This window comes from Drosophila nasuta, chromosome X, assembly GCF_023558535.2.
Source record: "Drosophila nasuta strain 15112-1781.00 chromosome X, ASM2355853v1, whole genome shotgun sequence".
Classification (NCBI taxonomy): Eukaryota; Metazoa; Arthropoda; class Insecta; order Diptera; family Drosophilidae; genus Drosophila; species Drosophila nasuta.
The window spans coordinates 20,017,101-20,032,428 of NC_083459.1; the positions used below are offsets into that span (position 1 = coordinate 20,017,101).

The 15,328-nt window shown below is 36.1% G+C and overlaps 3 protein-coding genes across 4 annotated transcripts in view; all 3 read right to left on the minus strand.

Annotated features, from left to right (window-relative positions):
* The window catches only part of LOC132796528 (allatostatin-A receptor), a 158,724-nt gene that overhangs the window by 55,109 nt on the left and 88,287 nt on the right, over positions 1–15,328 (minus strand). The window lies entirely within an intron of this gene.
* Positions 83–1,008, minus strand: LOC132796599 (salivary glue protein Sgs-3-like). Its single transcript, XM_060807831.1, has 2 exons — positions 945–1,008; positions 83–883 (listed from the first exon to the last, which is right to left on the minus strand). Exons 1-2 carry the CDS (start codon positions 970–972, stop codon positions 198–200), a joined length of 714 nt encoding a protein of 237 aa, XP_060663814.1. The 5' UTR covers positions 973–1,008; the 3' UTR covers positions 83–197.
* Positions 4,013–4,950, minus strand: LOC132796556 (salivary glue protein Sgs-3-like). The gene is made up of 2 exons (XM_060807762.1): positions 4,887–4,950; positions 4,013–4,825 (listed from the first exon to the last, which is right to left on the minus strand). Exons 1-2 carry the CDS (start codon positions 4,912–4,914, stop codon positions 4,128–4,130), a joined length of 726 nt encoding a protein of 241 aa, XP_060663745.1. The 5' UTR covers positions 4,915–4,950; the 3' UTR covers positions 4,013–4,127.

Sequence of the window (15,328 nt, forward strand, 5' to 3'; positions counted from 1 at the left end):
CAATTATTGCCACATCGATTTTTCACTGAAGATTCAACTTTACGGCATAGGATCACGAATTAAGATATTAAAAACTCATTAATTGGTATGCAGAATACTTAAATTTTATTGAATAAAAACAAAACGCTTAAGGATTAGTCAACAAGTCGAGAGAGGTCTCCATATTCATGATGTGGATTTTATGGATAGGTCACGCCTTACAAGAGGTTTCGGTTCTGACCGCAGACGCAGGCTCTGATCAGCTTCTCAAGGGCTGATATTTTAGCCAAGAGATCCTTGCACAGTGGTCCTTGCTCTGGGCAACCAGGGCAGGCCTTACCACCGGGACCGCATTGACGACATGGCTTGCCAGGCTTTCCAGGTCTGCGAGATGGCTTTCCAGGCTTGCAGGATGGCTTACGAGATGGCTTACGAGATGGCTTACGAGATGGCTTGCGGGATGGCTTGCGTGATGGCTTACGTGATGGCTTACGAGATGGCTTGCGGGATGGCTTGCGGGAAGGTTTACGTGAAGGCTTACGAGTCGGCCTGCGTGATGGTCTACATGTTGTCTTGCTCGGTCTCTTAGACGTAGTTCTCTGAGTTGTCCTGCGCGTGGTTGTTGCTGGGGCCTTGGTTGTCCTGCGAGTGGTTGTCTTTACCTTGCGAGTAGTTGTCGTTGTCCTGCGAGTGGTTGTGGGACATTTAGTTGTCGTTGTCCTGCGAGTGGTTGTGGGACATTTAGTTGTCCTGCAAGTGGTTGTTGTTTTGCATGGGGTTGTTGTGGGACATTTGGTTGTTGTGCACTTAGTGGTTGTCGGACATTTAGTTGTGGTTGGATCTGGGCAACCACAGCTGCTCGTTCCCTGGGTGAAGTCGACGACACTGATGAGCAAGATGCTCGCTAAATGGATAAGATTAGTTGATCACATTTCTTCTTCTCGAAGGATAGATGAGTATATTACCAATGAGACAGGCGAGAGTAATTCTCATGATGGATCACTACACTTTTCGAATGAAATGTGGAATCTGATATTTTTGAAGTCTGAAGATTCGCGTTATATAGTAAACGATCATATTTACATAGCACCCAATTGCACAAATAAGTTTTAAAAATAAATTATGCTACTTCACTTTTGACTTCAATATTTATATAACCGATTATTAATAGGTAGTCTGAGAAAATATTGATGTTTCAAAAATAACACAAAAATATTTATAAAAATAAAAATCGTGGTACTATAATTGGCTGACTGGAAACGTAGTTTCTCGTTGTATATTATATATGTCTCAAACTAAAGTCTAAAATTAGTTTCAACAGCCTTGTTAATATGCATTTTTCATACACGCCTCCGATAGGGTAGAAGAGTCCCTGCAGAACTGGAGGTGTCGATTGGCTTACCTCGCCGATTACTACATGGGTACTTACTAAAGTGACCCTATAGTAAACGATCGTCGAACCACCTAGTTAAAAAATGTATGCGCATTAAAGCATAAGTACAAAATAACGGGAAGCATCGCTTTTGTTTTTGTTAGTTTGTGGAAAGAGCATACACAAGATTAAAGACAAAACTTCGATTACGATTTATATCGCTGTTTGTTTACGCGACTTTGTTTTATTTTGTGCTACTCTTTGGCTCTTTGCTGGCTGATGAAATTGTGCAAGCATTTGAGTAGAGAAGTGCAAAGCGGATCAATCGATCAATTATTAGGTGAGTTACGTAAAAAATAATATTATATATGTATATATTATATGTTTAATGTGTAAAATATTAAATAATCAGATAATAAAAGTACGACAAGCAGTTAGCATAATGTATAGTTCTACAGTGGAAAACGACAATGTGCCTAAAGAAGAGGAAGTGGAAATTATGACAGAAAATTTACGTAATGGAAATAATGACAGGGGATTGCGACCCTAAAAAAAGAAGACAATTTCTTTGGTGTTATGATCGGTGAGTATTTTACAAGATAATTATTTAATAATCATTATCCACTTCAATCTATTAAAACTTGTTTAATCATTTTTATTTCTAGATTCAATAACGGCAGTCGGCGGTATTGGCCCAGCTGAGGACCAATTGAGAAAGGCCTGCAGCTCAAAAAAAAAGAGATATTTTAAAAACTCGAGCTGCCTAAAAGTAATGAAAGAACAACCCCCTTTAGAATAAAGAAAAATTTAAATTAAATAAACATTGTAATTGCAATTGTACATGTTTTTTAATTTATAATGGTAGGCCTCTCCATGGGGTCCAATGTAAGTACTTACTTCACCGACCCTTCAATGGGGTCCGATGCACTTATTTTACCAACCCTTCAATGGGGTCCGATGTAAACACTTATTTTACCGGCCGTTCCATGGGGTCTAATGTAAGTACTTTCCTTAAAGACCTTAATATGTTGCACTATTTCACTAGTTCGTGGGTAATGGAGGCGGTGGCGATTGACACTATTTGCGGACATTTCATACAAAAACGGAAATTAAAAAACGCATTGCTATACGCCACATTGTAAGTAGTGGTGGTCTGCTGGTAAGTGCTTATTTCACCAGCAACGAACTAGCGCTCAGAACTGCAGGGGTATTATAACAATGTGTATTTTATGTACTTTTTGGTATATTTTGAATGTAGTACTATATCCATATACCAAACATATCCTTCGACACATTTTTATTTTTTTTTATAAGGTATGATATTATATGAATATATTACTATATAAATATACCAAATATAATATATCCCTCGGTATATTTTTGCTTGTTGTGTGACATAGTTTGTATGGTGTATTTTGTATAACCAAATGGTATGCACATATTTCCAGACCGGTATAAAGACTTTCTGTCTCTTTGTCCGTCCGTTCATATGAACACACAGAACTCAGAGACTATAAGCGATAGGGCAACCAAAATTGTTTTAGAATTCAGCTCCGATCTATTTTGTCCCTCTAACAGAAAACGAATATAAAGTATAATATTTCAGCTACAATTACGATATTTCCACCTCTGATCCTTAAAAATTCCTACAAAATCATTCAAAAAATTTCGAAATTATGCAATAAACATAATATTATGAGGTAATATATAACATAGAATATGAAGCATATATCTCACAGCCTAGCATACTCAACTAGACAAAAGCATTAAAGGCCCGACAGTCACAGCCTTTTTTAGACATATAACATTATTTCTTAAACACATCTAAGATTTGTATCTAGCCGTAACCATACTTTCCCTTGTAAAAACAAAATATATTTAAAACAATGATTGCCACATCGATCTTTCACTGAAGATTCAATTTTACGGCATAGGATCACGAATTAAGATATTAACAAGTAAGAATGTTACAGTCGAGTGTGCTCGACTGTGAGATACCCGCTACCCATTTTTAATAAGGGCAAAATATTGCGGTATTATTTTCAAAATATACCGAAAATACTTAAAAATACTAAAAATATACCAAATGGTATGTTTGGTATATCGATACAGCACACCATTCAAAATATACCATAGACGGCACAATGTGCCAGATTGTCGGCCAAAGCAACTCAGACCCCTAGTAAGTAGGCGTTTTTGCCCATACAAAAGTATTTCTTTAATAACTTCCACAATTTTTATCTGATCGCAACCAAATTTTCAGGAATCATAACTACTATAATAATTGTAGTATATTCCAAAATTCGCAACTCTAGCTTTGAATTTACGCTTGTTATTTGATTTTTTTTGATTTGCGGGGGCGGAATTGGGCGTGGCAAAAATTTGAAACAAACTTGATCTGCGTGCAAGCATAACAAATGCTGTCGAAAAAAAATTATAGCTCTATCTCTTATAGTCTCTGAGATCTAGGTGTTCAGACGGACAGACACACAGACGGACAGACGGACATGGCTATATCGTCTCGGCTGTTGACGCTGATTAAGAATATATATACTTTATAGGGTCGGAGATGTTTCGTTCTACCTGTTACATACATTTCCTGCCGGCACAAAGTTATAATACCCTTCTACCCTATGGGTAGCGAGTATAAAAATTCATTAATTGGTATGCAAAATACTTAAATTTTATTGAATAAAAACAAAACGCTTAAGGATTAGTCAACAAGTCGAGAGAGGTCTCCATATTCATGATGTGGATTTTATGGATAGGTCACGCCTTACAAGAGGTTTCGGTTCTGACCGCAGACGCAGGCTCTGATCAGCTTCTCAAGGGCTGATATTTTAGCCAAGAGATCCTTGCACAGTGGTCCTTGCTCTGGGCAACCAGGGCAGGCCTTACCACCGGGACCGCATTGACGACATGGCTTGCCAGGCTTTCCAGGTCTGCGAGATGGCTTTCCAGGTTTGCGGGATGGCTTACGAGATGGCTTGCGGGATGGCTTGCGTGATGGCTTACGTGATGGCTTGCGGGATGGCTTGCGTGATGGCTTGCGGGATGGCTTACGAGATGGCTTGCGGGATGGCTTGCGGGAAGGTTTACGTGAAGGCTTACGAGTCGGCCTGCGTGATGGTCTACATGTTGTCTTGCTCGGTCTCTTAGACGTAGTTCTCTGAGTTGTCCTGCGCGTGGTTGTTGCTGGGGCCTTGGTTGTCCTGCGAGTGGTTGTCTTTACCTTGCGAGTAGTTGTCGTTGTCCTGCGAGTGGTTGTGGGACATTTAGTTGTCGTTGTCCTGCGAGTGGTTGTGGGACATTTAGTTGTCCTGCAAGTGGTTGTTGTTTTGCATGGGGTTGTTGTGGGACATTTGGTTGTTGTGCACTTAGTGGTTGTCGGACATTTAGTTGTGGTTGGATCTGGGCAACCACAGCTGCTCGTTCCCTGGGTGAAGTCGACGACACTGATGAGCAAGATGCTCGCTAAATGGATAAGATTAGTTGATCACATTTCTTCTTCTCGAAGGATAGATGAGTATATTACCAATGAGACAGGCGAGAGTAATTCTCATGATGGATCACTACACTTTTCGAATGAAATGTGGAATCTGATACTTTTGAGGCCTAAAGATTCGCGTTATATAGTAAATGATCATATTTACATAGCACCCAATTGCACAAATAAGTTTTAAAAATAAATTATGCTACTTCACTTTTGACTTCAATATTTATTTAACTGATTATTAATAGGTAGTCTGGGAATATATTTAAAGAACATAATAATAATAATTATTATGTGAACCCGAACTGAATGATCGAGATATATATTATTGATATATTGGTTTCATTAAATTTGTTTGCTTGTGAAAAGAACAACCTTATGTCCACAGCACGAGACTCAACCCAAAACAAAATTGTGAAATAAAGAATTTACGCGCATGGTGAAAGGGGGAGAGGGGTGACAGAGGGGTGTGGCGCAAACATCAATGTCAATTACAGGTTGTGCAAACAGACAAAGCCAAAGCTAAGCAAATAAGCCATAGTGAGTCGACTAAAAATAATGTTTCAGTGCTTTTTATAAACCGAGAGCAACTGAGTTCATTTACCGTGCGCCACAGACATGAAGTATGGATAAATATATTTATGGAGAGTGGGAGAAGAATTGATGAGCAATTAGAATGGATTAAATCTAAATATGAAAGTCAGTGTTTAAACAAAGTGCAAACAATGGCTTAAAGTTGACTTTGCAGACTTGACCGAAGCAAAAGAACAACGACGATACAAAAAGTGTTAAATGAAAAGCAATTAGTTTAGCTTAAAGCTTTGGAGTGACAGTTATTTTATTTACTCAATAGATTTATTCCAGCTTAAAGCTTTCATTCACTTGGTAAATCAATTTGTCACTTGTTGTTCTTGTCTTGTCGTGGTTCAAGCGAGGTAGCTCGTATGTATATTTTTGTCGAACGAACTTAAAGATACCCAGTAGAAAAACAAAATATTAAAAATATATAAATTAAATTAAAATTGAGTAGCAAATGCCATGCAATACTTTGTCTTTAAATTGGCAACTGCACAACTTTGAGTTAGCTAAACACACCTTTAAGATAGATTGTGGGCACACGCTTAATGGGATTTCGATACACAACAAGCTTAGAGCTCAACACTCAACACAACAAATCGCTGTCAGCGCAGATGGAAAGTTGCTAGGCAGCCAGGCAAAATCGCGAAACCACCAGCTACTAGTAAGCCAACCAAAAGGCCAAACCACCAAAACCAAAAAAAAACCAACAAGTCTGAAGGCTACAGTCGAGTGTACTCGACTGTGAGATACCTGCTACCTATTTGGAATAAAAGCAGAACAGCGCGGTATTACTCTTAAAATATACAACAAAACCACTAAAGATATACCAAACCGTATATTTGGTATATTGATATATTACTATAGGGTGCAAAATATACCAGATTGTCAGCCAAAGCAACTAAAACTCGTAGTAAGAAAGCGTTTTTGCCTATACAAAAGTATTTCTTTAATAAATTATACAGTTTTATCAGATGCCCAAATTTTCCGTATTCATAAAAACTACAGTTATTATTGTTTGTACCAAAATTCAGGACTCTAGCTAAAAAATTACGCTTGTTATTCGATTTTTTTTAATTTGCTGGGCGAAAGTGGGCGTGGCAAAAATTTGAAACAAACTTGATCTGCGTGAAAACATAACAAATGCTGTCTAAAAAAAATTATAGCTCTATCTCTTATAGTCTTTGAGATCTAGGTGTTCATACGGACGGACGGACGGACGGACAGACGGACAGACGGATGACGGACAGACGGATGACGGCTATATCGTCTCGTCTGTTGACACTGATCAATAATATATATACTTTATAGGGTCGGAGATGCCTCCTTCTGCTTGCTGCATAAATTTCAAGGAGACACACAGCTATAATACCCTACCTACCTTATAGGTAGCGGGTATAAAAACAAAACACAAAGAGGAACCCACCATCTACAGTCGAGAGTCAGACAGTCTCAGTTGAAGTCGAAGTCGCAGTCAGAGAGCGAGAGCGAGGGGAAGGAAGACGCAGCTGGGCTGCCAAAGCAGATTAAGTTTTTTAATTAATTCTTCCTGAAGCGCACTGAAACCGAACCGATGTTAAGGCTGAGGTTAATGCTGAGACAGAAGCACTCTCTATCTCTCTCTCATTCTCTCTCCCTGCTTGGAAGAGCTACTTTCATTGACTTGGCAACGACGACTCTCGAGGATGAAGTGGCGCCCGTTAAAGTCAATTTGTTTCATAAATCCGCGTTGACACATATTTGATTAAAGTTGGCCGAGGCCCAAAACCAAAACCAAAAACAAAAGAAAAGAAAAAAACCACCCGGGCCAATGAACAACAACGCCGCCGTCGTGTGGAGAGAAGCTTTAAACTCGACAACGGGAAATTAATACAAATTTACTTTTAATTACAGTTTTCCAAAAGTTCGCCACAGCACACTGTTTGCAGTGGTTTTTCTCAAACGAAAAAAAATATATATAATCCAAAATGCAAAGAAATAGAGAAATTTAAATACGCTTAGCAGTTGAAAAAAAGAAATACTTAAAGAGAAATTTTTATATGATTATTATATTTTAAAGAAAATATATATCTTTTTATATGAGAAATATTATAAAAATAAACGTACTTAACCATTAATTTACCTATTTCAAAATCTATCTACGTTGTCATTTTGTATAGCTAAAAAGTTTAATTAAACTGTCAATCAACCTTAAAAAAATCTGGATTAAGAAAATTAAAAAGAAAGTATACAATTGCGTTTATTTCTTCTTTTTTTTAATAAAATAAAAAATATTTTCCAACATTTTTTTTTCTTAAATCAAAACAAAAAACAAGAAAAGAAGCACACTCGACTGTGAGATATCCGTTATCCATTTTGAATAAAAGCAAAACAGTGCGCTATTAATCTTAAAATATACTGAATTATATTTTAAGATTAATAGCGCACTATTTTAATCTTAAAATATACTGAATTATATACGGCAAAAATACTAAAATATACCAAAGCCCATATTTGATATATCGAAGATGCCTCCTTCTGAGTGTTACTCATTTAATATAATGAATTCATATTTAGTATTGTTTCTAAGTTTCTTCTTGCATGCAATGCAAATGTCAAATGCAAATATCATTATATTATAATAAGAACAATCGAAAGACATTTAAAAATTGCAATTCTACTCCAATTAATGTAATCTATGTGGTATGTGTATATTTAGCTTATACAAAAAAGAACACGGCGCAAAATAACAGGAATTCAATAATTTTGCAAAAAAAAAGTAGAGAAAAAACTTTGAGGTTCGACGGAAATGTGGGTCGCTGTTTTTTTTTTCATTGTAGGTTTTCGCTTCAACTATTTGTTGACCAATGGCAAAATGTTTAAAGTATTCTTATTGATTTTTGCGGGAAGAGGAAGGCTACCAGCAGTATTGCTAACGATCGTAGTTGAAACTTGAACCCTGAAGTTGAAATCGTCTTTTCAATGGATTTTTGGGTCAAAAAAGCAGTTTTTATTTGTATTTCGTATACAAAGAGCACTTTACACAAGTAATTTCCTAATTGGTTCACACAATCGCACACACACACACACTCTTCCACACACACTCTAACACACACACCAACACATATGCTACGCAGTAAATGCGTTGAGCAGTCATAACGAGTCGCATGTGAGCACTGTGGGCGATAATCTAATAAAAGTGCACGAAAATTGCGAGGCACTTTTGCTAATTGTTACGATACGTGTTAAGTGGCATACAGGCTCTTAACTTCTCAACACAGCGCTTAACTTTTGATGGAGCTCAGAGTTACGCTTCATGGTTACGCTTCACTTCACTTCTCTTCTCTTTTCTCAGAAATAAGTTGCAATCTTTAATGCTGGCTAATTGACGAGTTTAGTTGCTTAAGCATAAATACGAAGCAGATTTAAGAAGCAATAATAATTTATGTTTGCAGTGTATTTGGCATTCGGTTTCACACTCTTTGCTTGCAAACTTGTTGCTTCCCAAAAAAAAAAGGAGAAACGTTTTATGAAATGCTTCCTGCAAGTTGTTTTTAATTAGAAAGCTTTCGAGTTGTGTGTGCTTTGAGGTCAAGTTGTGAATCGTTTGAGTGCCTTTTTAATACCGAAACAAAATTTGATAAAGCCAACAACAAGTTGTTTATTGTTAGTCAAATGAGCACTCGATTGGATTGTTGACTTTCACACACACACACACACACACACACACACACATACACTGAAATATTTCCTCCATGTGTGCATATTTAATCCAAGTGTGTGTGTGGCAAAAGTATTTTGAATACATTCATCATGAAACGGAATATTAAATGTGCCACAAAGAGACACAAATTGAATTGCAAATTTCGTTAATTAAATGCACTTAATAAACGATTTAAGCAAGAATCGTTTTAATTTCATTTGCAACTTTTCATAAAGTTGTTATTATTGTCTAGATAGTTAAACAATGATAAACAATTCTTTAGACAGATTTCAAAAGTCTGCCAAGCAAACTTTTATATATTGTTGGCAATTTGTTTAATCATTTCATATTTCAAATACTTATTTATATTCGTGGTTGTCTTATAAAATAAGCAACTCCTAAATCAGATCATAAAGATTTCTTGAGACTTTATCTTTACTATTTGAGGATTAAAAGGACACAAACTAAAATGCTGTGTGCACTAATGAAATATTCTTTTAATCGTTTCAGCAAGAAATGTTTCATTGAATAGATTGATTTTATAAGTAGAAACCTAAATAATACTTTATTGAATTGATAATTTAATTACTAAAAGATTTTTGGAGTTTTCTATGTAAACTTTGAGACAAATTAAAATGCATTTTCACTTTAAATTTAAATAGAATTGCTAATTACTTTATTTAAATTTAGTTTCCTTTTTTTTATTTTAATTTTCATAATTCAGATCTACGTTCCTTACATTAAATCGCGTTAATTTATTTAAAACGATTCTTTTTTAGAAATATTAAATGTATTAAATAAACACAGTCACAAATTTTGTTTAGCTTTATGAAATATCATAAATGCTGATTAAACTTGTATTGTTATAACTTCTAAAAAGAATCTTAAAATATTATAAAGGCAACTTGAAATAGTTTTTTTGTCATTATGAACTCTAATTTAGTCCATTTTATTTAGTTTGTTCGCTTTAAATTTATATTATTTGGTAATTGATAATCAATTTATTAAAATTTAGTTTCCTCTTTTTTGTGCACTTTAATTCTTTTTAATAACTGCTGCTAATTTATTAAAATTTACTTCCCTTTTTGTTGTTGTCATGGTTTTTAGTTAGCCCACAATAAAAACCAAAAAAATGCCTTAGTCAGATTTCGAAGGAATCTTAAAGTTTTCAGTAATGTTGGAGGGTCGAAATTATTGAAATGTCATGGGACCCACGGTAGTCGGGAATTATCTTTACGATGATGATGATGATGATGATACACAAGCTAAGCACTTGATGTTGTCAAACTATTTGTTGCCCTTTGTGGCAGGGAGACAGCATCAGTTCGGTTGCACCACCAAAAAGTCAGTTAGAAAGTTTTAAGCCACGTTGGTGGTTGCTGGTTGCTGGCTGGCTTTCTGGCTGCTGGTTGCCGGCGCCTACTCAACTCTGAAATCAAAGTTGGACTACGTGAGCGGCAAGTTTTCGTCTTTTTTTTTGTTTTTGTTTTTTGCTGTGTAAGGCAAGGGAATATTGCGACCAGTTTGCGTGTGTGTTCAGTCGTGCGTGTGTGTGTGAGTGTGTTGGTTGTAGGGGAACAGCTGATAACACGATTTGTGCTTGGCCAGCTTCTTATCACTCAACTGTGACCACTTATTTGAGCCGTATGCTTTTTGATGACCTTCGGCTATCGATTAGTCGTCGTCAGCTCTTTACGCAGTCTTTTTCTCTCTTTCCCTAAAGTAAACACTCGACACACAAAGTGCATTTCAATATGCAGTGAGTAACGCTGCATTAATATTGATCAATTGCAATACCCTGCAAATAAAAAGCAACTACATTTTAGACTCAAACTTTCATTCAAACTATTTTTTTTAGTCACTTGTTTTCCTAGCTTTCTCTACGTCTTTAAATTTCTTGATTTATTCAAATTCTAGCTAGCTTATCATACCTGCTTTGAACAACTGATGGGTATGACAATAAACTCTTTTCATGCAATACCGTAGAAATCAGTTACTCAACTTTAGTATCAACTTTTCGCTTAAACTATTTTTCAGTCACTTGTTTTCTCAGCCTTACGTCTTTTCATATCTTGATTTATTCAAAAGTTCGGACTAGCCTGGCATACCCTCTCTTAGCGTTTGCTGGGTATAACAATAAACTCTTTTTATGCACTTTTGCTGTTGGCAGTCGAAAAACTCGTTCCCTCACAATCTGCTTCTCCTGCTCCTTGTGGCCTTCAGTCCCTTCCTCATCCATAACCCACTTTGAGTGGCCTGTCAATCTGTCTGGAGCCAAAGAATCGAGAGCATTCCATGACATAGCATAGCACAGCGAACTGTCTCTAACACATGCAGCTTATATTTGGCTTGCATTTTAATTTAGCTCTCATTTCGTCGTGTGTGTCGGCCAAACACAATGAAATAGCATCTCGACGGTCAAACTCGCCAACGCCAATCGAAATATGTGACCAAATCCGAAACGTGCATAGGATTTCGATTATAAAATGCCATCACAATAAAGAATGAAAGAGACAGACAGAGAGAGAGAGAGAGAGAGAGCAATATACATGGGCAGGTGTAACATAAGTTAGCAAATGGAAAAAACCCAACCGACAAACGGCAAACGGAAAATTGGAAATTAACTGCGAACAAAAGCGAGATGCAGTGCACATCATTTTTCGAACAATTATCTTCTATTGTGAACAGCTGCAATGCTGAAAAATCTGCTCTTTTTGTTATTGGGTTGACTTTGACTTGCTCGTAATTGGAAACGAAATTGAAGAGGATTTTACTGTGATACTCGTCGTCGTCGTCGTCGTCGTCGTCATCGTATTCGTATCGAATACTAATCAAATTATGGCCAACATTTATTTTGCCAACAAACATTTCTTTTGTTGTCCATGTGCAAAATAATAGTTTCTAATCGCATTCAAAACTGCAGGGAAATTATTAGCTTCGAATTGCATGGCCAAATAATTGATTTATAGGCTCAATAATCATATTGCATGAGATGCTATTGCGTGTGGCCAAAAGTTAAACAATGACAGCTTTAAATTTTAAACACAAGAATATCTTTAAATACAAAATTGATTATTATTATTTTAGTAAACTTAGTCTGAAAATAGTTGTCTACTCGATATTGAAATCAAGAAGCAAACGTAAATTAGAGTGACGATTTTTAGTACAACTAATGTCTCTATAGTGCCTGATTTTGGTTGCGATCCGGTAAAATATTAAAAAGTTATTTTTGAAATACGCCTAGTTACTATGGGTTTTAGTTGCTTTGGTTGACAATCTGGCATGTATTGCATTCTCTGGTATATTTTGTATGTAGTACGAAATTAATATACCACATATATCCTTCGGTATATTTTAGTATTTCTTTTGCATTTTATTTGGAAAACAACGGTTTCGGCTTTGCTTGACAATCTAGCATATTGATATACCAAATATAACACTCGGTATATTTGTAGTATTTTTGCAGTAGATTTTTTGGTATACGAGGGTGGGCTGATAAATAGTCGGCCTAACAAAGAAAAAAATTTTGAAAAATTCGTAAGTATTTTTTTCGATTAGTGTTTTCTATCAGCCGATTACTGTGAAAGTTTCATGCGGTTTTATCAACACTGGTAATTTTGACGGGACTTTTAGCGCATTCACTTTTGCATTGTCGTCAACATGAATAAAATCGAATATCGTGCTGTCATAAGATTTTTGTTTTTAAAAGAGAAATCCAACGACGATATTAAAAATGAGTTAGACAAAGTTTATAAGGATTCAGCTCCATCGTTTTCAACAATAAAATATTGGACTGCTGAATTTAAACGCGGGCGGACAAGCATTTTTGACGATGATCGCCCGGGTCGTCCTAGAGAGGTGACAACACCAGAAATTGTGGATAAAGTCCATGGAATGATATTGGATGATCGCCGAATCAAGCTGCGAGAGATTGCAAATGCTCTAAACATTTCTCGGGAACGCGTTGGAAACATTTTACACGAATTTTTACACATGAGAAATCTTTCGTCAAGATGGGTGCCGCGATTGCTCACAATGGAAAACAAGTAAGAAAGCTACAGTCGAATGTACTCGACTGTGAGATACCCGCTACCCATTTTGAATAAAAGCAATATATTTTGCGGTATTATTCTCAAAATATACCGAATATACTGCAAAAAATACTAAAAATATACCAAATTGTATATGTGGTATATCGATATAGTACCGCATTCAAAATATACCATAGACGGCACAATATACCAGATTGTCGGCCAAAGCAACTCAGACCCCTAGTAAGCGTTTTTGCCCATACAAAAGTATTACTTTAATAACTTCCACAATTTTTGTCTGATCGCAACCAAATCAGGGATCATAACTACTATAGTTATTACTGTATATACTAAAATTCGTAACTCTAGCTTTAAAATTACGCTTGTTATTCGATTTTTTTGATTTGCAGGGGCGGAAGTGGGCGTGGCAAAAATTTAAAACAAACTTGATCTGCGTGCAAACATAACAAATGCTGTCGAAAAAAAATTATAGCTCTATCTCTTATAGTCTCTGAGATCTAGGTGTTCATACGGACAGACGGACAGACGGACAGACGGACAGACGGACGGACGGACAGACGGACATGGCTATATCGTCTCGGCTGTTGACGCTGATCAAGAATATATATACTTTATAGGGTCGGAGATGCCTCCTTCTACCTGTTACATACATTTCCTGCCGGCACAAAGTTATAATACCCTTCTACCCTATGGGTAGCGGGTATAATAAGCGCAACCGCTTGCACATTGCGAAGGATAGTTTGGCATTGCTTAACGCAAACAAACACGAATTTTTTCGTCGTTTTGTGACTGTTGACGAAACCTGGATTCATCACCATACACCAGAGAGTAAGGAACAGTCAAAGCAATGGATTTCAACTGGAGAAACAGCACCGAAAAAGGCAAAGATCGGTTTGTCGGCCAACAAGGTGATGGCAACGGTTTTCTGGGATGCCCGAGGTGTAATTCATGTGGATTATCTGGAAAAAAGGCAGAACAATTACGGGAGAATACTATTCCAATCTCTTGGGACGATTTGATTCGGAGCTGAAGAAAAATAGCCGCACATGGCGAAGAAAAAAGTTTTGTTTCACCAGGACAATGCTCCCGCTCACAAGAGCGTTTTCGCCATGTCGAAATTGTGTGAATTGCACTACGAAATTCTACCCCATCCACCCTATTCTCCAGATTTAGCACCCTGTGACTATTATTTATTTCCAAACTTAAAAAAATGGCTTGGGGGTAAGAAATTTCATTCAAATGAATAGGTAATCTGTGAAAAAACGCCTATTTTGAGGACCTGGACAAATCCTATTTTATGGAAGGTATTGGGAAACTGGAGGATCGGTGGTCCAAGTGCATACGTCTAAAAAGAGATTATGTTGAGAAATAAAAAAGCAAAATTAAAAAAAAAAAACGTATTTTCTTTGTAAGGCCGAATATTTATCAGCCCACCCTCGTATTTTAATAATATTAATAATAATATTGAAAATGAGTAGCGGGTGTATTTTTAGTATTTTTCAGTATATTAAATTGGTATATTTGAAGAATGAGCAGCGGATAACTTACAGTCGAGCACAATCGACTGTATATTAACAATTTATCTTGCGTTCATAATTAATGTTACTTTAAATGAAGAACACTTTATTTTACAGATAGCAAATATTTACAAAAAAGTTTGTTGCTGAATTGATAGATTTATAAAGAAAAAAAATTATAAAGAAATGGTCAAGAGGTGATTATAAAAATATGTGCTCTGATTTATTTTTATATTTTATTTGATTAACCATGAAAAGATTCATTTCTCAAGTTCACATTTTCTAACATTCATCTTTTTTTTTACTGCAAGTAGTTAGTTAAACTTTTAATGAACTCTGTAGTGATTCAGTAATAAGATGCTTCATCTTTTAATTACGGTTGTAAATTCAAACATTTAAAGTTGCTTTGGTAAAATGCTCTTAAAAAGAACTCAACTTCATTGCCTGTTACGATGCATTTTATTAGTTGACGCCCGAAACTGTGAAATTATAAGTTTGTTATAGCCACTAAAAAAGTGAACCAACAATTTGCATGCAACTACAACAAAATTATTGCTATTACAACTCTCAGCTAAGTTCTTCTTTTGATGCTACACTCAAATACTAGCTTAAGTGCAAAAAACATTTGCTTGCTGTCGCCAATTGTCTGCAGTTTTT